General features: G+C 42.8%; 2 protein-coding genes and 1 long non-coding RNA gene across 7 annotated transcripts; 2 read left to right on the forward strand and 1 right to left on the reverse strand.

Moving 5' to 3' along the window:
* The first annotated feature begins 775 nt into the window (after nt 1-775).
* SUV39H2 (suppressor of variegation 3-9 homolog 2) lies at nt 776-14221 on the forward strand. Of its 5 annotated transcripts, none has more exons than XM_040596170.1 (7): nt 1860-1972; nt 2061-2206; nt 3193-3864; nt 5685-5831; nt 7408-7537; nt 9013-9128; nt 14134-14221. In XM_040596170.1, exons 1-6 carry the CDS (start codon nt 1924-1926, stop codon nt 9120-9122), a joined length of 1254 nt encoding a protein of 417 aa, XP_040452104.1. In that variant the 5' UTR covers nt 1860-1923; the 3' UTR covers nt 9123-9128; nt 14134-14221. The 5 variants fall into 5 exon arrangements, with proteins under 5 accessions (XP_040452105.1, XP_040452106.1, XP_040452104.1 ...); XM_040596169.1 differs by lacking the exon at nt 14134-14221 and adding an exon at nt 11151-12156; XM_040596171.1 differs by lacking the exons at nt 1860-1972; nt 14134-14221 and adding an exon at nt 776-881 and having other exon boundaries at nt 9013-12156.
* On the reverse strand, nt 13431-27794 carry DCLRE1C (DNA cross-link repair 1C). Its single transcript, XM_040596164.1, has 14 exons — nt 27666-27794; nt 27480-27531; nt 25501-25585; nt 22506-22565; nt 21219-21274; nt 20484-20585; nt 20105-20177; nt 19803-19943; nt 19160-19261; nt 18410-18546; nt 18175-18229; nt 16615-16703; nt 15664-15764; nt 13431-14851 (listed from the first exon to the last, which is right to left on the reverse strand). Exons 1-14 carry the CDS (start codon nt 27772-27774, stop codon nt 13890-13892), a joined length of 2124 nt encoding a protein of 707 aa, XP_040452098.1. The 5' UTR covers nt 27775-27794; the 3' UTR covers nt 13431-13889.
* LOC121089174 lies at nt 15764-18974 on the forward strand. Its single transcript, XR_005828147.1, has 2 exons — nt 15764-15957; nt 18692-18974. It is a non-coding gene; the product is annotated as an uncharacterized LOC121089174 (long non-coding RNA).
* Nucleotides 27795-27869: the final 75 nt, after the last annotated feature.

Here is a 27869-nt window from a genome sequence, read left to right on the forward strand (position 1 = left end):
TGTGTATCTGTTTTACTACATGTTTCCCAGATTGTCTTCTGTTTGCAGAATGTGTGCTTCTTCCTGCCTCACAAAAGCAAGAAATACTGCATAACCCAGGTATAAGTCTTACTGCATTCATTCCAAACAAGTCTGTACTGCATGGCTTACCAGCATGGTAATTCTGGTAACCACGGGGTTTGAATTTGCAAGGCTTCCCCTGAGTGGAAAATCCCTGGGTAGCTGGAAAATAAGTAGTTCACCAATGCCTGTGTGAAAACTTGTAAAAGGGGTCTTGGGAAACCAGAATTCCTGTTCTGTCGGGGCAGTGCTGTTACAAATTTAAGTAGGGAGACATTTAAGCACCAAGTAATGGTGTGTTTAAGGGATGTTGTGTGTGATGGTACCACACTGTGGGGTTTATGGGGCTAACGTGAAAACTACACTAACAGGAGACTCCTCTTCTGAGAAGTGTGCTTTGACGACAGCGTAACTATTAAATGAAAAACAAATTTATTGTTTACTATTTTAAGTGTCTGAGGCCTTACCTTTCTTGTTCTTTCTAAAGGGCCCGATGGAAGCCCACCCGGTGCCTTGCGTTTCCCCCGCCGCAGTAGTGTTCTATAGTAACAAAACAGCCCTCGCTTTGGATTTTGCTTCGTTTCTTTTTTTATTCTTCCGCCCGCAGGGCCCTTCCCCATTCCCCCCACCGCGGCGCAGAGCCGCGCTGAGGTGATTCCCGCCAAAGCCGTTCGCGTGCTGCGGGGGCGGGGCTGCCTGCGAGCGGCGGCGCAGCACACACAGCCCCGTTCCCTTCCGGGGCGGAGCTGCGCGTGCCTCGATCGGCCGCTGGCGCCTGCAGCGCGAGCGCGGCCCCCTCAAGATGGAGGGCTGGCGAGGAGGTGAGGTAGCGGCAGTGAGGGGGACGCGGGGGTTGGGGGAGCTGGGCCGCCCCGGGGCTCTTCGCTTGAGCTTTGCCTTTCTCCTCCGTGCGTCGGGCGGGCGCGGGAAGGCCTGCTTTGTGTGCCGCTGCTGTGTGCGCCCGCGGCGGCGGGGAGCAGCCGCCGGCCCCTCTCGGCCAGCTTCGCTCGTCCCCGCAGCCGCCGCTGCCTCCGCTCGCAGCCACCCCCGGCGGCGGGGCCTGGTGGGGAGGGCAGGGGTCTCTGCCCGCTTGCGTGGCGGGGGCTTTCCCCCTTGGCCGGGGGAAGCCTGCGGGGAGGCGCCTGAGGTAAATATGGAGATTGGGAGGGCAGCGAGGGACGCTGGTGGCCCGGGGCGGCGGGAAAGGCAGCTGCCGCCCTCCAGCCCGCCTTCGCGAACTTGTGGCGGTGCGCCCCGGAGGTGAACGCCTCTGGGGGCCGCCCTTTCCCGGCCGGGGCGGGGGCGCCCTGGGTGTTGCCGGCGGCCGCTGAGGCGGGAAAGCCGCGCGGAGCCCCGGCCGGCGGAGCGGGGAGTGGGGCGCAGGCCTGGCCGCCTGGCAACGCGCGGCTGCGGCCCCGCGCCCCGGCCCGCCCCGGCCCGCCCCGGCGGCGCTCGCCGGCGCTGACGGGGAGCTGGCGCCCCGGACCCGGTGCGCAGCCTCGTGTCCCTTCACACCCGCCGAGCTGGCAGGACACCCGTGATCCCTCTGGAAGAGCACTGTGGATGTTGCTTTCCTCGTCCAGTCACCATGGTTGCATCGCGAGTGCACGGTTCCACTTGACTAACGACAGATATTTGGCGTTCTCCTAAAAGAACGGAGGTTTCCTCATAGTTCAGTTATGGGATGCTGTAATTGTAGGAAAATGATTTGGTTCTCAGTGCAGGTTGCACCTGTGGAAGCCTCTTTCCTCCAGAATATTTGTTCTTCTTTATAAATGTGCGTACTCTATGGAATAAAGGTGCAGTGAGGGAATTGCTGATGTGTTTTACTTCACCTGTTGGAGAAGGGTTGAGTTTGGCTCTATGAGATGCTGTAGGTGTACAAGAGACTTGTGGACTGCTATCACAAATGGTAATGTGGGGACTCTGGGATGAGGCATAATGATTTCAATTTAGCCGAGACATTAAAATAGGATTCTTTACCAATTTTCTTATTGTAGCTTGGTATGTGCCATGTCTAGCTTCACTTGAGACCCTCCAAGAATTATGTAGGAAGGAAAATCTCAGATGTAAATCCATTGGAATCACCAACAGGAGTCTAAAGAGTTATGAGGTGGAATATTTGTGTGACTACAAGGTAGAAGAGGTAAGAGAAACACAGACCAATTTGATCACTCTTTTCAGCTGAAATTTGGAAGCAAGCCAAAGGTAGTTTTGCTCATAATGTAAAGTAGCAGGCTGTGAGGACAAAGTTCTTGCTGACGTCAAATGAAGTATCTTCAACTTTGAACTGTAAGCAGGAAGCGGTATAGCTGCTGCTTTCGGTATGTCGAAAGAAGGTCTTTTCCTGAAATTACAGAGATGTTAGAATACAAAATATTTCACCCTTGTGTATCTAGAAGTTAAGCAAAATGCTGATGTTATTAGGTTGCAGCCTGGTATGTATTGTGACGCTTCTCCTTTATTTGCAGGTTAAATCTGTATTTCTTTCTTGGCTGTTGTAGTCTATTTGATGAAGAGTTAGGGCCATGTGCTGCAACTGGATTCCTATGGCTTGATCGTGCCAGTGAAATTCAGTCTCAGGATTTGGCCTTGTTACAGTTATTTGGCCTTTTTAAAATAAGTACAAAATGTATGCTTCTTGATTATAAATACAATATTACATGTTTTGAATGGATTACACTTTTTTGGGGGGTGGTTAATGTGACAAATAGTGGTTTTTAGAGATTTTTTTTGCTAAGTTTAGAATATTTTTTTTTTGTTCCGTATGTGATTACGACTACCTTCTGCTTGTGCATACAGGTCGTTAGCATAGCTTACATAACTACCTTAAAAAACTGGTCTCTTCCAAGTATACTGCTAGTGATTAGAGTTCATCCCACCTGTTTATTTATTTGCCCCTAGAGATGATATGCAAAGTATGCAAAGTTGTGCTGTAAGTTAATTTGCAAATAGAAAACTTGGTTTTTCTCTTTCTCACCAATTCTAATTGTTATGGGGACATCAAGACCTTCTGCACCATATTGCTGTTTCTTAACTCCAGAGCTCTTATGTCTGTCTGTGTACTCTTGTGATGCTGGATTTCAGCAACACAAAATAGGGCTAAATCTGTATCTGTTTCTGTATTTCAAGGGCACAGAATACTATCTTGTGAAATGGAAAGGGTGGCCGGAATCTTCAAATACTTGGGAACCCCAGAAAAATCTGAAATGCCCAGTGCTTCTTCAAAACTTTCTTAGTGACAAAAATGAGTACTTGTCTCGGGTGAGAGAAGGCAAAGGACTGAAAGTGAGAAACCATGGTAAAGTTTTGAAACCTGCAGTTGCAGAGTACATTGTAAAGAAGGCTAAGCAAAGAATAGCTCTGCAGAGATGGAAAGAAGATCTCAACAGGAAGAAGAATCATAAAGCAATGATTCTGGTAGAAAACACTGTGGATCTTGAAGGCCCCCCTTTAGACTTCTACTACATTAACGAGTATAAACCTGCTCCAGGAATAAATGTAATAAATGGAATAACAACTGGCTGTGAATGCATGGACTGCCCTGCTGAGAAGTGCTGTCCAAAGGAGGCTGGATTTATTTTGGCTTACAATAAACATAAGAAGTTGAAAATCCAGCCTGGCTTGCCCATCTATGAATGCAATTCGTTTTGTAGGTGTGGGCCTGATTGCCCTAATAGGATAGTACAGAAAGGTACACCATATTCTCTTTGCATCTTCAGAACTAACAATGGCCGTGGTTGGGGAGTAAAAACACTCCAGAAAATTAAAACCAACAGTTTTGTGATGGAGTATGTCGGAGAGGTATGTATTTATCTCACATAGATGAATTATTTACAATAAGGGAAATATTGGAGAAAATCCTGATGAGCTTTCTCTCAGTTCTAACACTCCTTGACTTCTACTATGATAGAATCTAAGTCTGCTTTTGAGTTAGAGCAATGCAGTAAATAGACATTCAAGATGACAGCAAAACTGTATTGTCCAGAATATTTCTCCATTTCAGAGCAATTGTAAAAGATTGAATGTAAAGAGACTACTTACACTGTATGTTGCTAAAGAATTATTTAAATATGTGCCCTAATAGCATTTTAAAAAGCAAGTCCTTCTTTTCTTTCGTGGCAGTCATATTCTTCATTCTTCACTGATTATGACTGTAGTTTTTTGCCATTCCCCAGACATGGTCATTACCAAACTCCCCACCCAGTCCGTCAGTCCCTTTTCTGTTTTGTCTGAACTTGTAAGGCAGTATTTCCAGACATATTTATTACTTTGATTATCAACAAGAATAAGACTTGTAGTATGTAGTATTATCTGTTTACTCAATCTCATATACTATTTCAGACAACTTCCATGTTATAAAATACAGACCTCAAGTAACTGTTGAAAATTTTTTATGGCCCTGTGTTTATCTGGTTCAGTCTTGTTGAGCCTCAGGGCTCTCTGCATCAGTAGCTCCTGGCAGCCTCTTTGATCCAGTCTGTTGTGCCTTGCTGCTAAGTTGACTCAAAATAACTCCTTTTGACCCTCCGTACAGGTGTTTATGATCTTAATTATATTTCTTCCATGCTTCCTGCACCAGATCTTCTAACTTCTCATAGAATCATTTAGGTTGGAAAAGACCTTTGAGGTCATCAAGTCCGGCCGTAAATGTTCATAGCTTTCTTGTAGATATACAAGAGAGAAATCATTCAGTTGAGGGGTCAGTGCAGAAAGATGATTATGTAATTTTGTTGCTTAAAGGAAGGAGGTGGTGTTTACCCTTTCACCTGAATCTGCTTAGGCCCTACTGCTGAGTAAGTTCTCAAATCTGATCTGTCAGAAAGATTTTAGAGGGGTTTTTTTGTCCAATTCAACCATATTACCTATCTGTCTTGCTGCCAAATTGTGATTTCTTTGCTGAGTGTGCACAACAGAATACATTTAACGTAACAGGCTGCAGATGAAACTGTTTAAGCTTTACTTCTGTCAAAAGTGACTGTAGTTCTCTTCCTTTAAGGAGTTTCTGGATTTCTACCTTGTGCTAGTATGTGCAAGCTTAATAGCATAAGTTCAGCTTTGTGAAGTGATGTAGCTGGCTTAAGTTGTCATGAATAGGATCTTTCACTGCAGTCAAGGATAGCAGGAAGAGATGCTTCTAGGGAGTGAGGAGGCGAATACTGAGCTGCAAACATGACTAGGTTGTAAAGACTGATACCTGTTGATCTTTTTGCAAAGGGAGAAAGTTGCAACTTTTTTATGTGAAGTAAACAAGGCTTTCTGGGTCTAATGAAAAAATTGTGCGGATGGAAACTTCAAGTAGAAACAGTTGATTGAATCTGTCATCAAAACTCTTAATAGAAAGTGCTGATACTTTTTTTTTTTTTCTCCTGAGACAAGGTAGTGCTGCACATCAGCTGTAGACAAATTACATCCAGAGAAGCCTCAGTCACTAATGAGTTTAGCTGTATGTATGTATTCTTTATTCATTAGAGATGGAATGCTATTTCAACATCAAAAAGCGAATGTGATATTTTTTACTAAGTAAAGTTTTCTTCCAAACTCAATTGTAATTTTTGTTTTAATTTAGTAATAGTTAATAAGATGCAGGTTTCTTTTTTTTTTCTTTTTTTTTTTTTTTTTAGGTGATTACAAGTGAGGAAGCAGAGAGACGAGGCCAGCTGTATGATAACCAGGGAAATACATACTTGTTTGATTTGGACTATGACTCAGATGAATTTACAGTAGATGCAGCTCGATATGGAAATGTGTCCCACTTTGTGAATCACAGTGTAAGACTTTGTTTTGTATACTAAGAATTTGGAGAATTACTCTTAATTGTGGCAGAAATACCTTCTACTGTAAACATTTTCTTACTGTATTCGCAGTTTTTCTGGAGTAGTTTGTTTCATGCCAGCACACTCCAGTCAGTTAGATGACATAATAAATAGAACAGAATGTTTAGCCTTACTTGGAGCAAGACTACCTACAAAAATCTGGGAATGAGAGGGTGCCTAAAGTGCATATCTGGTAGGACTGGGTTTGTCACTGAATCTGTTGGTTCTAGATTACCGAAATAGGGTTGGTGTGGGTGTGGGGTTTTCCAGGTAATTGAAAGACCTAACACAAGAGAAGTACTTAGTAAAATCAGAGTCAAAGACTATAGGAATCGATGCATTGTTTTGTTGCAGGACAGGATAGGGGATTGTGCCAATTTTCATCCCTCAAGCACTGGTAGAAGGAAAAAAATTCCTATGTTTTCTTTGATAATTCTCCCCTGTAGATACCTTTTTCCTTCCTAAATCTAAACTTGCCAGAGAACTTTAAATTTTTAAAAGGAAACTTTTGTAGTGTTATTTCCTGTTCAACTGAAGTACCTAAAGCAAGAAGGCTGAACTGCATTTATAAAGATTCCTGAACTAAAAATTATTATTTCTTACTAATGTAATGTTTGTGAGGTATGCAGTTACTATTTAACAACTACAGTAAATTCATGTCTTCAGGTTTGTGAGCTGAGATGTTTGTATTTCATGCGAGCTTGCCAGGGAGAAGGATGAAGAGTTTTAGATACAGGCAACTGCTCTTCACTTTCAGAAATGGGAGTGAAGTATTTTTTCCCTCTTCAGCATAAAGTTAAATGTCTTAATTTCACTTCTTATTCTTTAACGTGAGTTATATTGTACTGTTGACGAAAAAAAATAAAAAAAAAAGCTTGCAGAGTTTAGCAGTCAGTCTCAGTGACTACTGACTTCTGACATTTAATCCAGAGAAAATGATAAAGCAGTTTCTAGTTCCTGTTTGGTGTCCTTGACCCTTGTCCTGCCACCCAGCCCACAGCAGATAATTCAGAAGCCAAGCAGATTAGCAATTGAAAATAGAAATTTATGCATAGTATGAAAATGATATTTCTGACCTGGGGAGCAGTGCTTAAACCTAAATGCAGAATAGCAAGTGTGTGTGGCTTGAAATGCTAGGGTGTTTTTTTTCTTTTCGACTTCTAATGCTTTTTGTGGGTTTTGTAGGTACATACTTCTGAAGGTAACTTTAATTGCTTTGTTTGTCATCTTTTTGTGTTGTCATCTTTTGAAGGTACCATTTTTATTTTTTTATAGGCTCTTGCATATTATTGTAGTGTACATACTGTGTAAAGGTTGCCTTCTTGAAAGGACTTAACTCTAAGCTATGAATGTTCTCCTTTAACACTATTTCAAGAACATCATTTGTTGATTTCAGAAGATAACTTAATTTCAGACTTCTGTCACTGAGAGAAGAACCAGTCCTTCCTTTCCTGGGACCTTGGTTTGCTTGAACACTTCAGTGAAACTTGCGTGCATTTTTAACATAAACTACATTAATTTTTGCTTACAGTGTGATCCAAATCTTCAAGTCTTCAATGTGTTTATTGATAACCTCGACTTGCGTCTTCCTCGAATAGCGCTGTTTTCTACACGAACCATCAAGGCTGGAGAAGAGCTAACCTTTGACTATCAGATGAAAGGTCTGTAGATTTTAACACTGTTTCTGTGGGAGGTTTGGGGGACTGGTGGGTTTTGTTGCAGTTTGACTGATTAGATAGTGTTTTAGGTGGGGCACTACATCTCCCTAACCCAGCTCTGTGGATTGTAGAACAGTCATCGCTCGTTGACCTGTAGTGCAGACAGGACGGCACCCAGAAGCTTTTCTGTGCACCTCTAGTGCATTACTTCTGTTGGCACTCCTAGCTCACAGCAAGGGGTTGTGGTTGGAGTGTCTAATGAGGCAAATTATTTTGAAGATTTCTCACAGGAATGCTCAAAGTAATGGTCAGGCTACTGTTAAAAGGAAAAAAAAAGTTTTCCTTTATTCAAATTGGCATTTCCAGTAAACTACTTTCTAAGTAATCTGCTAGTGATACTTAAAAAGACAGTTTTTAACAGCTGAGTGGTCTAAGGCAGCATAGGTTTGTCTCTGGATTCTGTTGTCTGTAGGCCTCAGTTGTGGGTGTGGGTCCTATGGTACAGGTGTTCAGGATAGAAGGACGGTCCAATGTTTACTGCTGTTTTACTGGGGTGGTGGGTACACCGATGTTTATGCAGAGACTTGAGGAAACAAAGTTCTTCATGAAATACTATCAGCTCTTTGGTTATAAAGTTTTGCTGCAGTGAGGACCATCATTCACTGGAACAAGCTCCAGGGACATGGTGAGTCCATGTCACTGGTGGTTTTCAAGATGCAATTGGACAGGGTGCTGGATAATTTCATCTAGACTCCCTTTCCCACGAAAGTTTGGACCAGGTGATGCTTGGAGGTCCCATCCAGCCTGGGTTGTTCTGTGATTCTTTGATAACTCACCTTCCCTTCAGTGTTCAAGGCCAGGCTGGACGGGGCTTTGAGCAGCCTGATCTAGTGCAAGATGTCCCTGCCTATGGCAGGGTGGGTGGGCTACATGATCTTTAAAGATCCCTTCCAGCCCAGACTGTTCTATCAATTTTTTTCCAGTACAGTAAAAAATTTTTGAGGTTTGCTGACGGGGGTGTTGTGTGTCAGCCTTTGCACACAAACTAGTTATCCACAACAGCAATGTATTGTTTGCCCTGCTGTTTTGTTTTCAGAGAAGCATCTTTGCACTGTGGACCTGTACCTCATTCTTGTAGAATTTCTCGTTAAGTACTGACAAATTGATCTTACTTGAATCCTTAAAGCTCCTCTTTTTTGTGGTGTCAGCGACACGTCTGAGGCAGGCTGTGCTCTCAGCAGATGAGTACAGATACAGACCTAAGGATACAAGGCTCAAATGTGTTGAGCTTTGGATTCTGATACATATGATCAGTGGTGTGTTAAGTAGTTGTAACGTGGGTGTCAGTAGGACATGAGTACAGCTTTGTGCACAGTTCTTAAGAGCTGCGGTGGTAGGAGGCTTTCACGAGCCGTTTGAATGCCTAGCAGTTTCAGTCTGTCTTTTAAAACTTCCTTATTTCTGTTTATCTGTCACAGGTTCAATAGATCTGACTTCAGACTCTGCTGATGGTCTTAGCCCATCCAGAAAGAGGATCAGAACTGTGTGTAAATGCGGAGCTGTGTGTTGCAGAGGTTACCTCAACTGAGTTTGGGTATCCAAAGTCACAAATAATACTTCGTTCCCTTTTTAAATGTGTTTTAATATGACTCTTCTTTCATAAATATATTCAAGTATTCTTACATCTAATGTAAATAAGTACAGTGAAAACACAAGGCATTACATTTGTAATTGAAATGGCCTTGGCCAAAGAAAGAGATGTAGTGTTTCAGGGGAATACAAAACCGACAATGGGGATTAAAAATGCTTTTTTCTAGAACTGTTATTTAGGAAGCAGTAAAATGTATGCTAAGAAAACTCTTTTAAATGTACCATGATTTGAATGTTCAAGAGTGAGCTTACAGCCATAGGCCTTTTAGGAGCTAATTTCAGTGGGATGAAGTAATGTTATGTGTTTTCTGGACCTTATAAAGTACGGAGACGTTTGATTTGAAATCTGAATCACAGCTGATGGTTCATTTTCTTTTTTCTTTTTCCTGTATAAAGAAAAGCTTCAAGAGATTAGCAATAACATTTATGGCACTGGGGTGAAGGATTAAGGACAGTCATCAGAGCAAATTGTAAAATATCAGTTGAACTCCGTGCAAGCAATTGGTGTTGGCACATTTCAGGTGCAAGGTCAAGGTCTTCAACTTCTTTAGCTGATGTTACGTTACTTGGGAGTTTTACATATAGAGGTTTTTTCACTTGTTACGTTCTGATGTTTAGTTAGGATGCTGTAGGAAGTCTGCAGTTCTACAGAGAATTTGTAAATAGTGGATTATTGGTAGTAACACACACTGTTTTCATTGCAGAAATTTGGAAGGCATTGCTGAAACAAATTACTGGCTATAGTTTGGAAATGGATAACAAAAGAATAGGGAGAGCAGCCCGTTGCCTAACAAAGCTGATGCATTACAGTGATATGCTCAGTTATCTGTTAGGTGCAAAAATATCCTGGGAATTGATTTCTATTCACAGTTGGTTTTGATTAAGTTTTCACATACTGTGACTTTTTTTTAATCCTATGACAGACTTTTCAGATACTAGGACTTTTTTCTTGTTGCAAAAATGTTAAACTTCAGTAAAGTTAGACTAGGGGTGCTTTTACTCATTTGCTGTAGACATTTGTAAGATTTTATTGAATGTAAAGGCTGAGAAATGTATTGTTCTTCAGCTGCTTGTCTTCCCCCCCGCCCCCCCCCCCCCCCCCCCCCCCCCCGATCATCTTAAAAGTTGTCTTGATATATTTGTGATGCACGCTAAGTTTTGCTTGGCTTCAACAACACTGAAGAGCAGTTGAGGTAGATTGAGTAGGGTTACAGCCAAGATCCATGCTCCAGGGATGATCCAAGTGCTTTATTCTCATGGATTAAAAGCTTGTAAAATTTGCATATTGCTTACAAATCATGTAAATGTTGATAGGGTCAGGCAGAATAATGTTGCTTAGTAAATGGATGCTCCGTAAATGGATGCTAGCTATGTATCATAGGTCAGCTAGTTGCCTTTATAAGGTGCAGAGCTGTTGGCTCAGGTGAATGAAGTCAAGTATCCAGCATATAATAGTTTACTTAATTTGTTAGAAAATGCCTTAAACTTCATGTTAATTACTAGCACTCCAAAGAGAGCGTTTCAAAGGATAATACAGGTTGGTTGTTCATTAAGCAGTACAGTTGCATTTGCACTGAAGCTACCGGCTTTTTGGCAGAAAGTGAAATTTAATATGCTACTAGCCAAAATCAGTTTCCCAGTTGGGGTGAAGAGTATGGGCCATTGGAAGTGCTGTGTAAGTTTTGTAATTACAATATGAAGAGATACACGTTGAAATAGATAACTTTATATTGTTTAACGAATAGGAGAAAGTTTGCTTAGATTTAAAAGTATTTGACATTACCAGGCTCACCTGTACCTGCACACTTGGATAGATGCTGAATCTGGTCATTTTTTATCATGTATATTGCTATTTTTTATTTTTTTTTAATATAATGTTTAAGTGGAATGTGGAGCTTTAATGTTTGGAAACTCTAGATGATCTTTGTATCATTTGGAGTTCATCGGCATTTTCTCTTGCATGTAGCCCAATGCAGCAGTGCATTCCACATGGATGGGATCTGCAGTCTCCAGCTCCTTAATGTGCTGCAGTCTGCAGCTTTCCCTGTCGCTACAGGATGGCAAGAGTGGCTTGCAGCAAGAAACGGATTCTGTACCAAATCGGTTTCTCTGGTCTCCCTTTGGCAGGTGACACAGGGCCAGTTTGACACTCTTTTTCTTTACCTATGCTCACACCCAATTTGATTTAAATACTGCAGTAAATGCCTTTTAAAACTTAAAAAGTATTAGTAGTTGTACTTGAGTTCAGTGTCTGCCTCTTTCCCAAGGCAGTATGTGTTACCACCAGCACTGGAACCACACTGCTGTTCTTTAAGGATATGTGTGTTACCTCTTGTATGATAAATAAAGGACTGTTAATTTATGTTCTGGGAGGTAACAGTATTTTGTATTTATTTGAAGTAAACCCATGTATGCAGTTTCCAGTTTAGAGCCTTGAACAGTATTTTATATTTCCATATTCACAGTGCATTTGGATTGCTTAATGGGATGCTGTGTCACTTTTGAAACTCCTTTTGCTGGTTTTATGAGTTTGGGGGAAAATTTCCAAATTGGAAAAGGAGAGAAAGCTATTTTCAATTTTTAAGGAGCCTAAACCAGCCTACTTCTGCCTTTGCTTTGGTTTATGGTTTGTCAGCATCATCATGGCCACCAGTTCAGTTGTGAGTATGCACTTCTTAGAGACTGGTAACCTGTGATCTGTCCTATAGCTGTTCTTTTTTGTTGGGTTTAAATGGGGGTTTTTTTTGGTAGTAAAAATAAAACTGCAAGATTACCCATAAGAAAAACTATTATCTATTTATCTCAATCTCAAATTCAAGTCAATCTTTTGGTTATTTCTAATGTATATTTTAGGACCGTGTACATTAGAATATGCAGTTTGTAAGCTCAGGAACATTTTCTTTTCATAATGTGTGATCTCTAGTATTGCTATCTTCCTGTAGTTTTTGATAAAATAAATTAAATTTAGTTTTTCTCTTGTTGTCATTCTTAAAAAAAAAAAACCACAACCAACCTTAGTCTGCCAAAATAACTGTAGCCATAGGATTTGCTTTAAGACTGCAACCTCTTAATAGCTGTTCTCTACCCAAGTTTTCTAGCACTGCAAGGACTAGTAGCGCAATTGTGAGGAAGTCATATGTTTCCTGTTCAGTTTATGGCTGATACAAACTGTTATAAATTTATACTGTTGACTTGTCTAAAGCAGTCTGGGTTCCTGTATACTTCAGCAGCCTGTAACTGACATGTGCCATACAGGTAGGGAAACAAGCCAATAGAAGAAATTCTGCTCTGCATGACTTTATTCACAGAGGTAGTTCTGGTAACAGTTTAACTCACTTGCAAGCTTGCCAAAAAAAAATAAAATAGACCACATCTGGAAAATTATACTAACAAACCCTAGGAACAGAGCAGGTAAGGCAACAGTGGAGAGATATATAGCTGTGAATATCCTTAAACCATACACAGACAATAGCAATTGGTCTTCCCCCCGCCCCATCCTTCCACTGTTCCTGACAGCAGAATGCTGGCTGGTTTAACATCCACATATCGCTGAAGATGGCAGAAAGACTGAGGACACACTCAGAGGGGAGAGCTGTCATACTACAAGTCTGTTTAATTCTTTGTGACTTAAGGCCTCATATTTTAGATGACTTCTGCTGTTTATGCATTTTTGAAGGCACTGCCATTTAACAAAGACCTGAATTACATTTCTGTTTTAGAAGCAGAAAATTTTGGCAAAGACTTAACTGTGATGGCACATGTGCACAGAGAATGTATTGTCTTTATTTAAAAAAAAAAATCTGAAACATGTCTGAATTCAGTGAAGTCAACAGAATGGTATAGAGGAGGTGAAATCTGGCACTGTAAGAGCCTTGAGTGACATAACCACCTGCCCAGGGGTAACAGGCTAGCTTCTGCTGCTGTGCATTAGCATCCAGAGCAGGCTACTGCTGCTGGCTTTGGAACCATGTGCCACAGGATTTCATTTTTAAGTCATTCTGAAAAAAACAGAAGAAACTAAGGCACAGAGGAACCAATGGCAAGTTGGTTGCAGTGAGTTGGATTTAAACCATTTGATGGTGTACAGTGCCTCATTCAGGAGTTACAATGGGACACCACCACTTGCTTGGTGTAAAGAGAGACCTGAAACAATTATTTAAAAAAAAACAAAAACACAACCAAACTTCTCAGTAGTTCTCTCATCTGTTCTACCATTGTTATTAATAATAACTGCAGTGAAAACTTGGGATTAAAGTCAAAGTGCAACTATTGCATTGTTTGCATGGTCATTTCTGGAAGATGCAACTGTGGGGAGGAACACAAGCAGCACAGTATTTCATTAAAACCTGAGATCACATATATAATCAAAGGCAAACTCTTAGAGCTCCTGATAAAGAGAAACACTAAATTCGGTGTTCTACCCTTAGTTTTGTCTGGTCCATTTTTTGTCGCAGTCCTGGGGAAGTGAACTTAGGCAACAGAAGGCTTCTACCATCCCTCCTAGGAATACATCCCTGTCAGTATTTCATGGAAGGAACAGTCAAGTTACACATGCTGCAAATTCCTAGTTCTGACAGTAAGCTATTTTTGACAAAATTGCCTAAATTGGCATAGCTGCAGTTAGTAATTAGTACTGAAGAGAAAAATACAGGGTTTTAACAAACAAATTTTATTATTACCATGCTGTAATCAGTTATATGTGTCTTCAAGAGACTTTTTTTCTCACTATGTTTTCACCTGCTGCTAGCTTCTTATATAAGCACTGCAGTTTGTCTGGCTGAGGCACTTCAGCATCAGGAGTCGAGGGAATTTCAAAGTCAGAGGAGCTCTGAGAGTCCCTCCTCAGTTCCAGATCGGGAGTCCTGGGGCTATCACTTACTTCCACTAGTGCATCTCCAACATCAGCAGTGCCAGCTTCTGCATCTTTCTCAGTGCCTTTGCTTTTCAAGTTACAGGCAACGTCACAGGCACAAGATCTGTTTTGACCCAGTGGCTTCCACCTACTGCTGTCAGGCTGACTGTCTTTGGCCACCTCCTGTGGCACAGAAACAACTGCTCTGCTCCCACCTTTGCTTAAGGAGCTGAAGTCCGAGGCACTTCTCTCTTGGGAGGTGATGAGTACTGTGTCCATTTGGCTATCCCAGCCCTGGCTCCCCTGCTCCGATATGTGTGTTGACTGAGAAGAATTTTGGGAGGAGATGTGTGTCGAGTCGCTTACTCCATCTGAATCACTAATGAGTGACTGGGAGCCACCGGCATCTGCTGAAGATGGGAAGTTGTCCTCGTTCTCAGAGCCTTCATCTGGTTTGTTACATTTGAAAAATGCATCCCAGCGAGGGACATCAGCATTAGACTCCTGTTGATCACTAGTTAATCCATTGAAAGTTGATGTGAAAGTGGCATCTGGCTCACAGGAAAGAACTTGAACTGTATTTTTTTCAGATTCTTCTTCGTCATCTTCATCATCATCATTTGATTCGTCACAGTCCACGAAGTCTACCTTGACGGAGGTGTAAGTTGTGGTTGCTTTGTAACTTTCTGTGCTCTCAATGTTTCCTTCAGTGTTTTCAGGTTGTACTGTACTGGAGGGCCTGCTCTCCTCAATCTGCTGTTTTGGAATCTTGTGCCTTGCAGAAGTTAATTCTGAATCAAAGAGATCGTCTTCATCTGTCAAGAAAATATGGGGAGGGGGGGCAGGGAACCAACCACTTACAAGGAAGTCCACAGCTCTGCTAAACAGGTGGTTTTTTGTCAAAAAAATTAAAACTGACAGCAGTTTTAATAAAAATTAATTTAGTATGAAGACAGGAAAAAGTTTAACCCCAACAGAGACTTGGCAGGACGTTACTGACTGTATTCACCTTGTCTAGCACAGTGCCTTACACGGAAAGCTGCCATCCTCCATACAAGCTACAGCCAATCAGATGTAGGCCTGGTAGACACATTAATTCAGGCCTCCTGATATCTTCTGCCAGGACTATGTCACCCTCACATACTTGACACTTAAGAAACAGCCGAAGAGAATGCAGCAGGCCTGAAGCTGTCTTTTAGTACCCCAGTGGCTTTCCAGGGGCTATGTACACAGCATCCATTTACCATCATAAGTTAAAACAGCTACGAGGTGCTAAAAAGCCAGCAGTGCAAGATAATGAAGAGGAGCAATACCAGTGATACACCACTCTGTCCTCCATAACACGGGAGGTGATCCAAGTTAGAAAAAGCTTTACTAGGGATGCTCTAGGACTGTGGCAAGGAACTCGCCCGGAAACCGTAGCTGTTGAGCATCAAGTACATTTTAAGATTGCAGACAAATGTGCTTTTACACAGTGCTCTCTCATCCTCCTAAAACCTGATTTATTTTAATTTTCCTTTCTAACTGTTGCTTTGAACACAGACTGCAGTGAACACCATGGCTTTTGGCACCTCTGCTTAGTCCCAGACTTTGGTTCAACGCGGTGTTGCACCAGCAGAACCTTTACCTGTATCAGACAAGTCTCTCTTCTGGACTCTCTTCAGCATTCCTAAGGGCTTGTACCTGGGTTCCATGTTTCTCTTGTACAACCTGCATAATGGCTTTAATCTGAGGTGAATGAGAAAAGCAATTAATATTTAGAACTCACCAGACACTTTCAGGAGCAGAAGTTAATCTTTTAACTTGATCTAAGTATGCTGCTTTACATCTCTCACGGGTACTGCAGCAGAAGCGTTACAGCAAAAGCAGCAATAGCTAGGGAAAAGTTCTTAATTCATCAGTGAACTTAGGCAGCTTAAAGGTAAATATCTGTCATGTCTATATATCTGCCTTAACACACTATTTGGAAACTATGCTTTAGTCCCTTGCTTAGAGAAGACAAGATGACAGGGTTCAAAAGCCACCTGCAGTTTTATTCAATAATGGTAAAGTATGTCCTTTCTTATTAAGGAGAAGAAAAAGGAACAAAGAAACAAGTCCTCATTTTGTTCAGACTGACACCACTGCTCCATAAGAGTGCTTTCTAAGCTGCCAGCATCTGTAGCAGCACAAGACAACAGGCCTCTGTGATGCTACACAGAGGGCAGGAGTTCAAATCCCCAGATAAACCCTCTTTAAAAGAAACTTCTGAGAAGTAGCAATGACAAACAGAATCAGTCACAGAACAGTGAGATGAGTATGTCTTCAGATTCCAGTAACAACAGAAAAACCTCTATACATAGAAGTAGTGTGTGGAATACAAATGCCTGGACTCAGCACAACACAAGTGTTGAGAAAGCTGAAGTTCACAGGACTAATTATAGAAGAAATATATATATATAAATTTTAAAAAAAAAACTGAATTATCAGACAAAGCAAAAGGCAGTGGCCTGCTTGAGAGGCTGGGATTCAGGAGGGGAGTTGTCCTTGCAAAACCAGAGGCTAGATCACATCCATTCAGCAGCCACTTTTAACTTACATTTCCATAACTTTGTCTTCTGTCCCACCCACTGGCAGTACATTCGGATATACATTCACAGGGCGGATATAGCTCAGGAAATCCTTAATCTAAATTAAGAAGGAGCCGTTTAACAAATTACATCAGCAGCACTGATCAAAGCACATGCACAACAAGTAGTTGTCTCACATAAAGACCAGCATGACCCATAAGCCAAACGATGAAAGCAGATAGCTTCGTAAAAGAAAAACAGGTCTGAAAGGATGCTAAGAACTCGGCCTCACCTAGCCACATCGCAGCTATTACCAACTACACAGACCATCACTATTTCCGAAAGAAAAGGCTAGATAGAGCTGCGCCTAGGGAATGTGATCCAGCACCTCCCTGTCCTTACTGCTGTAGATCTTTTCAGACTTCATTTTTCTTACTGGACTTCAAGGCCCTAGCTGTGCAGATCAGGCATTCTCTTCCCCACTTTCCCTAAAGTCTCATTTCCATCCATGATAAAGGCCCACCGTGACAAAACAAGTCACTTTTTCCAGAACTTACTCTGTCATCTTCTAGATGCTCTGCTCTCCAGACTGTAAATTTCGTATAGAAGAAATTCTGTAAGATTGTACTTGTAAGATTACAGATGAATTGGGTCTGGTTTGGGACACTCCACTCCAGCTGAGGTTTTATCAGTGCTGAGCACTGAAAACACTTGCAAGTTTGCAGATTACACCCCTATCTATACAGACCGGTAGGACCCACCTATTTTTGCATGTGGAGATACGAGTCTGTTACAATACACTACCCGCCATGTTCTGCTAGCAATGCTGCCACGTTGTATGTACAACACTTGTACCTCCATTAAAAATTCCGCACAGCATAGCAAATTAAAATTTAGCCAGGAACTTAAAAACAGGACTGTCTTCCTAGGGCTTTGAATAATACCCATTTTGAATGGGGAAGGCTTTGTGGCAGGTATTTTGTTAGCACTGATCCTGTTTCGGTTCAGTTTCTTAGGAGAAAGAAGTATTTTAAGAACTGGATTGAGCCATATTAAATGGAAGTGTGTGGTTCTAGAGAGGATGTTGCCATGACCAGTTTTCCTGTTAGTCTTTAACACAGAGAGAGGTAACAGTGGCAGCTACAATGTGAGAAAATTGTGTTTAAATGTGGGGGTGGGGAAAAGAAGTTAAACCCTCCTCAAAACTGAGTCACAGGAGATAAATTATGTATTGAAAACCAAAATCCCAAGCTTTAAGCCTTGCATAATTACACTAAAAAAGAAACGTAGTCCAAAAAGTTGACCTATGCTTTGAGGAGAGCAACAAAAAAAAAAGCTTATAATCCTGCCCTACCTTAACATGCTCTTCTGCAGCTGTATTAAAACAAACTTCTCTGCCTTCAGCATCCAGAACTTTCTATCCCCTTATGTCTTATTACTGAAAAGTTTTATTGTAACAAGTCATATCATCCACTCTGTATCAGTATTATATAAAATCATATGATATGTGAATATATCAATACCAAATAATCAAAACTCCTTTATTTTTTTTTTAATCAGTGTATACTCAGTACTACAAATATACAAACCTCACTGTATGAAGAGTGGAAAGAGAAACACGCTCTGTATGTATGCTCTCCAGTCCTTATTAAAAAAAAAAAAAAAAAAAAGAGGCATAAAAATTAGGCAGCTGCTCTTCATCCTCCATCCTCAGTCAGGAGGCAAGCATAACCTACTCTTAAACAATTTTGAAATTCCATTATACAAGCGTCGGGCAAGGTACACACCTGAAACAAAAGGTTTCTGCACGGCCCCAGTGCTCACCTCACTATTACACTGGTTTTCTTGATCTTCTCTCCAAACCACATAGTGGAGGGTTTGATGCTGATGATGTGCAAGGGAGTTCCATTTTGGCAAGTCATCCCACAGGGCAGTCTGTTCCATTGAAAGCAGTCATCATCCTGCCAAATGCAATATAAAATTAAGGACAATCCTGACCTTTTTTCCCCCAGAAATTGAGCAACAGAGTATCTAGCCAGACCAAGTTTTCGCCTCACTTCCAACCCCCTTTGAAACACTCTTGGTTGTGGTATCTTGCTTTTACAGTGCAGCTGACAAAGCAAATCAAGCATAGAGACCGATGCCCCAACAAACCAGCTCCAGTTCAACCTCCAGTCCTCCAGACTGGAGCCTTCAGCTTGACAGACATCCTGGGAAGGGAGGGCCATACACTACAAACACACAGTATGTCGCTGCAAGAGGCATCACCTGAGCTGCCTTTGATATACTGAAATGTATAATACCCGACTGATCTAATCTGCTGCTTCTCTTACCTGATTTAAAAATACAGGTTTCAAGTACAATTAAACTATTTCTAGCAGCAGCTAAATGTGTTTTTTCCTTTTTTTCTTTTTCTTTTAAAAATGTCAATCCACTAACTAAAGTTCTTTCTCTACTTTACATTAAGCCACTACTTGGCCCAAGTCTTCATTACCACAACAGGACCAAAATATTAGCACCTATAGCCAGTCTTTTACAGTAATGTTAGCAGAGGCTTTGGAAGATGATACACACCCGAGGATGTCGACAGGCATGAATCTGAGTGTGTCGATCTGTAGTAACATGGTAGAGGATATCTGGCATTTTTCTGAACATATCAAGTTTGTTTACATGCACCTAGAGAAAGGCAGAGTGCACACTTAATTAGCTCCATGTGTTTTCCAGGCTGCAGCTGGAGCAACTATACAGATGTGGTTCTGCTCTCCACAAGTGCTGGTAGACATTCAAACAATTACTGCCCATGAATAATGTCCAAGCAGAGAAGTGTTAGCCAGAAGTAACTAGAACATCTAGAACAAGCAGAACATACCTTCTATGCTGAAGAGGGATTAGTACTCAAAGAAAGTCAGAATATATCTGCTAGCTATTAATGTCATATGTAAATGAGAAGACTTTTACCATTCACAAGATAAAAGGGAGAAAGGTAAACACTGAGCTTGAAAACTGGGGATTAACTTCTCCCTGGAGAACCCAGATGTTGCAAACTGAAGTCAACCAATTAACTCATTTTGAGCACAACTGTAGCTTTTTAAGTGGTTAGTGAAAGAAGGCACTTCTTTCACATACAGCAGTCCTCCCAACAGCCGTTTCCAGCTTGGTGACTGGCCGCGATCGTTACTGAGGATATGTTCTAAAGCAACAATTATAGAAACGTTACCTTAATTCCAAGTTCCTCACTGAGATTTACGAATAAATACTCATATCCGTAAGCAGCTTTGCAATTCAGCCACACAACGTGATAACGAGTCAGTGAGGTCCAGCTTCGCACTAACTCTAAGATCCCGTTTAAACATTCCTCCTGAAAAGTTTAGAAAATGTTGTGAATCATCTTTGAAGATACTTCCGAAGTCCTGTGATTTGGTAATGCAAAATGTCATTGCCTTGTGAGACTTACCTAACAAAGGGGTGGTTAATTAATTAGCAGCCTTAAGGACCTTTCCTCTCACAACTTAGACTTACCCGGCTTGGTATCTGATAAAATTTGGGATCGCAAAAAGTAGTGTCCAAATACACACTCTGTATGTCTTTTACTCTGAAAGAGAGAAACGTGGTATCAGAATGAGCACTGCCCCACAGAACTAAGACATACAACTTCCTCTCTCTTCAAAAGGAGGCAATTCTTCCTCTTTATTACAAAGAGCTAGTAAAAAGGGGCTTGTAACTGCAGTATTGCCTGACCACAAATATATTTAATCCACAATAAAAATCAGTGGGGGAAAAAAAAAAAAAAAGAGAATATGTTATTCCTGACTTGTCCATACCCGGACAGTATCCTGTCCACACAAATCCTCTGAGATCTTTTATTCTTTCTAGATGACAAGAATAGCTGAAGTCTCACCTTGTCCCCGAATGCAAAAGCCCCATTCTGGCTGCTTCTCCTTTTGCAAGCCTGAAATCCCCTGTATACAGCACTGTGCCATTTTCACCTTCAAACAAAAACCTACAAACAGAAACACTTTGGTCAAACTCAACAATATAAAGCACTATATGCCACGTGTCGATTTGTTATCTTGCTTAGGATGGTTTATGTGACTAATGTATGATGTCACAGAAATATCTGGCTCACTTTGGTCCTAGAGTAATTTCAGATAAACCAAATAATTCAGATTCAGCATGTCTGGAAAATAACCTGTGCCTAGGCCAGTCAGAGTTGAAGACAAAAGCCTCACAGATTCTGTGAGGGTAGCCCAACTGTCTGTTGCAGCCAAAGGAATCTACCAGACACCTGTACCAGGAAGCTGAGCACCTTCTTTTTAAGGCATCCTTAAGAAACGGAAAATTTATTTTTATCAGGTTTTTACACCATTTTTAAGTGCAGTTGAAATCAAAAGAGTTGTTATTAATAGGCATGGGGAAAAGTAATCTGCCCCACCAAGGTAACGCTTCTGTCTGGACAGATCCCAGACAGTACAGTGATTTTCCAACCTTGGCCAAAGCTGGTGGGCCCTGCCACAACAGTACCATCTCCAAGTAAAAGTTTTAAATTTTTCTAGTTAGATAAATCCCAGTGCTTAGTGAGAACTCCACAGGACAATTTTCTCAGCAGAGACATCTGGAGTATTAAAGGACGCACATGACTGATCCTGGACAGTGACCAGCTGGGAGAAGTGTCACCTCTATATCTTCTTTCTGGAAGAGACGAGTTAGCATTATTTTCACAGCATAATAAATCCTACCAGTACTTTCACTGATACAGTGAAAGCAATACGTTACTACTCCCCACAGCCTCTTGCAACATTAAGCATTGCTTTTGAAAGAAAAGACAGTCTCCACATTCCAACAAGCCCTGAAGAGGAACAACCATCCTGTCATGCCAGAAGAGATGAAGCAAGTCAGCCAGACAGCACAGAATCATAGAACAGTTTGTGTTGGCAGGGACCTTTAAAGCTCATCTAGCCCAAGCCCCCTGCAGTGAGCAGGGACATCTTCAACTAGACCAGGTTGCTCAGAGCCCCGTCCAACCTGGCCTTGAATGTTTCCAGGGATGGGGCATCTACCACCTCTCTGGGAAGCCTCTGCCAGTGCTTCACCACCCTCATCCTACAGAATTTCTTCCTTATATCTAGTCTAAATCTACTCTCCTTTAGTTTAAAACCATTACTCTTGTCCTATTGCTACCGGCCCTGCTAAAAAATTTATCCACATCTTTCTTAGAGCTGCCTTTAAGTACTGAAAGGCTGCAATAAGGTCTCCCCAGAGCCTTCTCAGCTCCAGGCTGAACAACCCCAACTCTCTCAGCCTTTCCTCACAGGAGAGGTGTTCCAGGCTCTGATCATTTTCATGGCCTTCTCTGGACCCGCTCCAGCAGGTCCATGTCTGTACTGGGGAACCTAGAGCTGGGCACAGCACTGCAGGTGGGGTCTCACGAGAGTGGACCAGAGGCAGAATCCCCTCCCTCAGTCTGCTTGCCCACACTTTTTTTGACGCAGCCCAGGATACAGTTGGCCTTCTGAGATGTGAATCCACATTGCCGACTCATGTCCAGCTTTTCATTCACCATACATTCACCAGCATCATGGAAATATCTTGGGATACACTTTGCCTGGAGATGCTCTACCAGAACTTTAAGTCCTGCACTTAAAGCTTGTTAAAATAAGCCAGGAATTACAAAGTGAAAAAATCATAATAGGTAAGCTGGAGATCACTCAATAGCCTGGAAAGACATTACCAAAAAATGGCATGATACGAAGAACAAAACCAGGAAGAAAAATTCATGTGGCTGCATGTCTTAGAGAGAAAAGAGACATTTTAAAAATAGCTTGTCAGATGTTACAGCTAAGATCCATTTCCCATGCTCATTTAAACAGTTATTACTGCCCATTAAAAATATATTAATCTTTTTTTTTTTCCTGTAACTTACCTCACCAGATGTTTCATCTACTAAAGAAATCTGAGTTGGAGTTTCAACTTCCAGTGCAACCTGTAACAAAATGAATAAATGCATCACAGGGTTTATTGAATATTCTGTTTCATGCTTATGGCTAAGCATTCATTACATAGGCATCTTTAGCACCCACTGTGGCTAACGCTAAACCTGTAAAATGAAGCTTATTTTCCCATAGCAAGTCACAAATTTCCATTTCCAGCAGGAAAAAAAAAAAAAAAAAGGTTTCCTAAAAGTTGTTTAAAAGTTAAATGGAAATACCTCAACCAAGGTATGTATGCCTTAAAAAGTCAGAACACACTGGACTTCTAACAGCAACAGCTCTACATTCTCTGGCTGGATCATATGCCTTGGTTTCGGATGGCTGCAAAGCCCAAGACATCCCAGAGCAGGTGTCCCAGAGCACACCAGTGGATCTTGCCAGGACAGGTCTCTGTGCTGCAGCACTTCTCCTCACTGTTCCCTGTTACCAGAAGCAGAGCCCACAAATCACATGCGGTGCACATTTCTGTGTTTGTGTAGGGATAATTAATCTATAGACTGCAATTAATTCCCTGTTTTGCCATATCCTCTACTAAGAGTCTTGTGCTGTGCTATACGGGCTCTGTAGCCATCTGCAAGGTTAGCGCTGCTATGCAGGCGCCTCTCTCATCCTTCTGGGTTTTGTTTTTTTTCCTTTGTTTCAGACAATATTTGTATATAATTCTCCTACCCAAAAAAGCCAAAGTGAAAGGAAAATCTCCTGTCACTACCCTCCTTAAGTATAACCTCTAGCTTCTCAGCTGAGCAGTCTCCTCAGCACCTTGGGTTTCAGTGTACTAGATGGATGCACAAGATACCACGTCAAACTTCTGGGCAGCTCCACAAGATCCGTTCAGCTGGTACTCAGACAAAGGTGTTAACGTTTGGCTTCCCCACCAGAAACCACACCAATCAAGCCCAGAGCTTGCTCCAAAACACAGATGTGTCAAGCGTGACGAAAAGTATTTTATACTAAGAATTCAAGCCACTAGCAACAGCTGATTTTTTTTTAACATCAATTTTATCACCTACAATTTCTGACACTGAATAAACTCAAGCAGCTGATCTAAATTCTGCATGTCCAGTATTTCTCAGTAATTCTCAGATTTCCTGCTGCAGTGAAACAATCATCAAGTTTTAGATCTAAACTGCCCAAAGAATTCTTCGCTGACAGCCACTGTTTGGCTTCATAAGCATAAATGATAGTATCTCCACCAGAGTTCTCCCCTCATCTTTGATAGTTTAAATGTTAAAGGCAGCAACAGATTCAAAGATCCTCTTACACCATATGTGCAAATAAAGGTCAGATCGGAAATCATAAAAAAATTTGTACAGAAGCTGACATCATGATTGCTTTTTTCAGTCTAGTGAATATCAAATCAACTGTTAATTCATTTCCCAGTCGTGCTACAAGTAGAAAGCTTATTTGTTGTAAGACAAAGCTTGTGAACATCTAACAGCTGCCATCTGATTTAGGGCTTGTGCAGCTCATGCCATTACCAGCAGTCACTCCTGGGAGCAGCAGCTGCAAACACCTATGTATTTTTAAAATTGTGTTGGTTTGTGTTAATTGTGCTTCATCTTAGACTGTACCACAGGTACCTCTGGCGTCTCTTCCCATGTGAAGTTTTTCCCAAACAGGAATGTTGGGACCAGCACTGCCTGCTTCCCTTTTACTGCTCATACAAAGTTCTAATAGCTTACAGATCTCTCTCCTCAAGAGTTTAACCTAGAAGATTAACCTTCTAGGTTAAACTCAAAGGACAGTAGAAGCAAATGGACACTTTTTTGTTGGTGTCTACTTTTTATTTATTTAGTTTTAGTTTTAAAAAAGCTACCACAAACCTACCTGGCTTTATTTTTGCTAGCCAAAAATTACAGGCTTAGAAAAATTGTCACCTATACATGCTGTGCTCCATCACACATCAAACACGCCTAAGGGATACTCAGAGTCCCTTTTACAGAGCCCTGAGTTCACTCCCCCAGTTGTTAAATCTTACCACTTCCCAAGGCTTTCATACAAAGCTAGTTATCTTCTCCCTCAGCTTCATAGTTAAACTAGGACCTTGAACAAAAAAGTCCCCTACTTTTTTTCTTCCCCTCTTTCCCAGACTTACTCCTAGGTCCCACTTGCATGAACTTCCTTTGGATATGGAGCTTAAGACCCCCACTTACAACCTATTTAAGGAAACTCCGAGCCATAACTCCCCCAAGAAAACAAGTTTAAGCTTGTCTGAAGTCCTTCTTGACTAGAAAACTCTCCTGTCCTTGCTTACGGGGAATCAGCAAAATCCTTAACACTATGCGATGATGTTAGGTACGTACATTAAGATGTGAAAAGAAATGTGCTCAATTTCAAAGCCCACATCTGTAAAGGGAAGGAAATAACTACAAGTCACACCTGTACACAACCACCAATCACTTGAAGTTTGGTTCCAAACAGCAGAAATCAAGTAAACTAATTACGTTCTTCAGTGATTTTACATCACTAAAACTTTTTCATGTTAGAGAGATTATTCTCCTTTTGTTTTTTGGAAAATGGGCTAATTAAAAGATTATATATACTCCGAGCAACACAAGACTAAATGAAGCAAGAGAAATTAATTACGGACTGGAGCAAAGAGACATGAACAAGGTAAGGAAATGAGGGAACAATACAAATGATAAATGTCTTCCATCTGTACATTGAAAGGTAAACTTGAGAGAAAAGGATACATTTTGTGGAGGGAAAAATACAATTAAACAGTAAACAACAATAAACCAATTCCATATAGCAAGCAGGAAGAAAAGGCAAACTGTTGTTAAGTACTTAAGCCCTGAAACACTATCAACACCAACATTCAGACATTTCTGCAAAGGGGAAGCTTCCTCTTCCCTAGAATCACTGCTTGGAAAATGTGAATTAAAAAAAAAAAAAAAACAAAACACACACAGAAACCCAAAAACTCACAATGTGATTCTCCCAAAACTTATACTTCCAGCTAGTCAACAGCAATTCCTTAGTTACCGGTGAGCAGTATAATTTAACTTTCAAGCTGCAAGGAGACAAAGAACACAGGTGAGTGTTTTTTAAAGCACAGGCAGAGAACAATCTAACGACACATCACCACCTGGCACCTAGTACCTCAAGACATGCGCTCAGAGCCCTCTCTCAGCTGAAGAGACCTGCAGAGCAGTAAGCCCACAGGAGCTGTTCTCCCCCAGCCTGAAGTGGGATAAAGGTGAGTTACTCTGCCTTGTTGAGCGGGCTTTTCTCTAACACAGCAAACCCAGAGACTTACTTATGTGTGCCCTTGCCTGCGTGGTTTTCTGTAGGCATAAATAAAGTGCGTGGTCACATATACACATATCTTTGGTTGTTTCTACACCCACTAGGCTCTGTTTCAGATGTGCACTTCCCCTGGAACAAGCAGTTAGCATTAAGCAGACCACCAAACACTTCCTATAAAGCTCTAGCTTTTTGCACAGTGCACAAAGAAGCCCAACAAGCAAAAACAGATTCTCTGCTTGCACCTGAGGAAACACGACATCTACTCTAATCAATTAAACAGTGCCTAGGAACTGGCCCACAACCTCTCTGGGCCCATTCCCATGTTTGACCATCCTCATGGTGAAAAAGAAAAGGTGTCCCTGTCCCTTTCATTATGCACCTCCAAGAAGAGCCTGGCTCCATCTTATCTACCACTACCTGCAAATACACGGTTGTCTCCTGCTCGTAAGGCTGAGGACATCCAGCTGTCAGCCTCTGCTCACACATCACATGCCCCAGCCCTAGACCAGCTTGGTGGTCATGCTCCGAAACAGTGGTGGTGTTCTTTGTGCAGGGGAGCCCAGGACTGGACTCAGTACTCCAGGCAAAGCCTCAAAAGTACTGGCCAGAGGGGAATAACTGTCTCAAACTGATGGCTACCTACTTGCTCATATACCTCAGAGCACAGCTGGCTTTCTTCACAGCAGTCACAGTGCAGGCTTCCAGGGGATAGCGGTGGGGATCCTCATGAAGTTCATGAGTGTCATGAAGTTCAACAAGGCAAATGCACTTGGGTTGGAGCAGTCCCTAGTATCAATAGAGGCTGGGGGATGAATGGATTGAGAGTAGCCCTGTGGAGAAGGACTGGGGGATACTAGTGGATGGAAAGTTCAACATGAGCTGGTAATGTGTGTGTGCAGCCCAGAAAGCCAGCTGTACCCTGGGCTGCATCACCAGCAGCGTGGGCAGCAGGGTGAGGGAGGGGATTCTGCCCTCTGCCCAGTTCTTGTGAGACCCCCCTGCAGCGCTGCGTCCAGCTCTGGGGTCCCCAACGTCAAAAGGACACGGACCTGTTGGGGTGAGCCCAGAGGAGGCCGTGGAGATGCTCGGGGGGCTGGAGCCCCTCTGCTGTGAGGCCAGGCTGGGAGAGCTGGGGTGGTTCAGCCTGGAGCAGAGCCGGCTCCGGGGAGACCTTGGAGCAGCTCCCAGTACCTAAAGGGGCCGGCAAGAAAGCTGGGGAGGGACGTTTTACAGGGGCCTGCAGCGACAGGGCAAGGGGGAATGGCTTTAACCTGAAAGAGGGGAGATTTAGATTGGATACTGGGAAGAAATTCTTTACTGTGAGGGCGGTGAGGCGCTGGCAGAGGCTGCCCAGAGCAGCTGTGGGTGCCCCATCCCCGGGGGTGCTCAAGGCCAGGCTGGACGGGGCTGGGAGCAGCCTGAGCTGGTGGGAGGTGACCCTGCCCCTGGCACGGGGGTGGAACCAGATGGCCTTTACGGTCCCTTCCCACCCAAACCCGTTCTGTTCCTGTGCCTCCGTGACCCACAACAGCTCCCTTACACTGGCTGGCTGGCGCTTCGCTTTGAACCAGCCGCCTGCCTCTCAGCCCCCCCGGCCCCGCACGCTGCGCCCCCGCCCCGGCAGCCCCCTCCCCCGCAGCCCCGCCGCCAGCTCGTACCTGCCCTCCAGTCTCCTCTTCAGGGCGGGGGCCCGCAGCCCCTTCATGTGATCTGGGGATACAGGGCACAGCTGTCACCGGGGGTGCGGGGATGGACGGACGGACGGACACCGGGGGGGGGGGGGGGGGGGGGATGGGAACAACAACGGAACGGCTGCCATGGGGCCGGGCGGGGCCGGGGCTCACCCTTGTGGCAGTGCGACAGGAAGTAGGCCCGCGCGCGCAGGTTGTCGCGGTCGAAGCGGTCAATGGACAGGGCCGGGTACTCGCGCACGCGGCCCCCGAACCGGCTCATGGCGGCGAATAGCGCGCCGCTTCCGCCCCGCCGTCCCGCCTCCCCAGCCCTCAGCCAGTCGTGAGAGAGGCTCCTCCTCCTTGCTGGCCTATCAG

This window comes from Falco naumanni, chromosome 5 (assembly GCF_017639655.2).
Source record: "Falco naumanni isolate bFalNau1 chromosome 5, bFalNau1.pat, whole genome shotgun sequence".
Classification (NCBI taxonomy): domain Eukaryota; kingdom Metazoa; phylum Chordata; class Aves; order Falconiformes; family Falconidae; genus Falco; species Falco naumanni.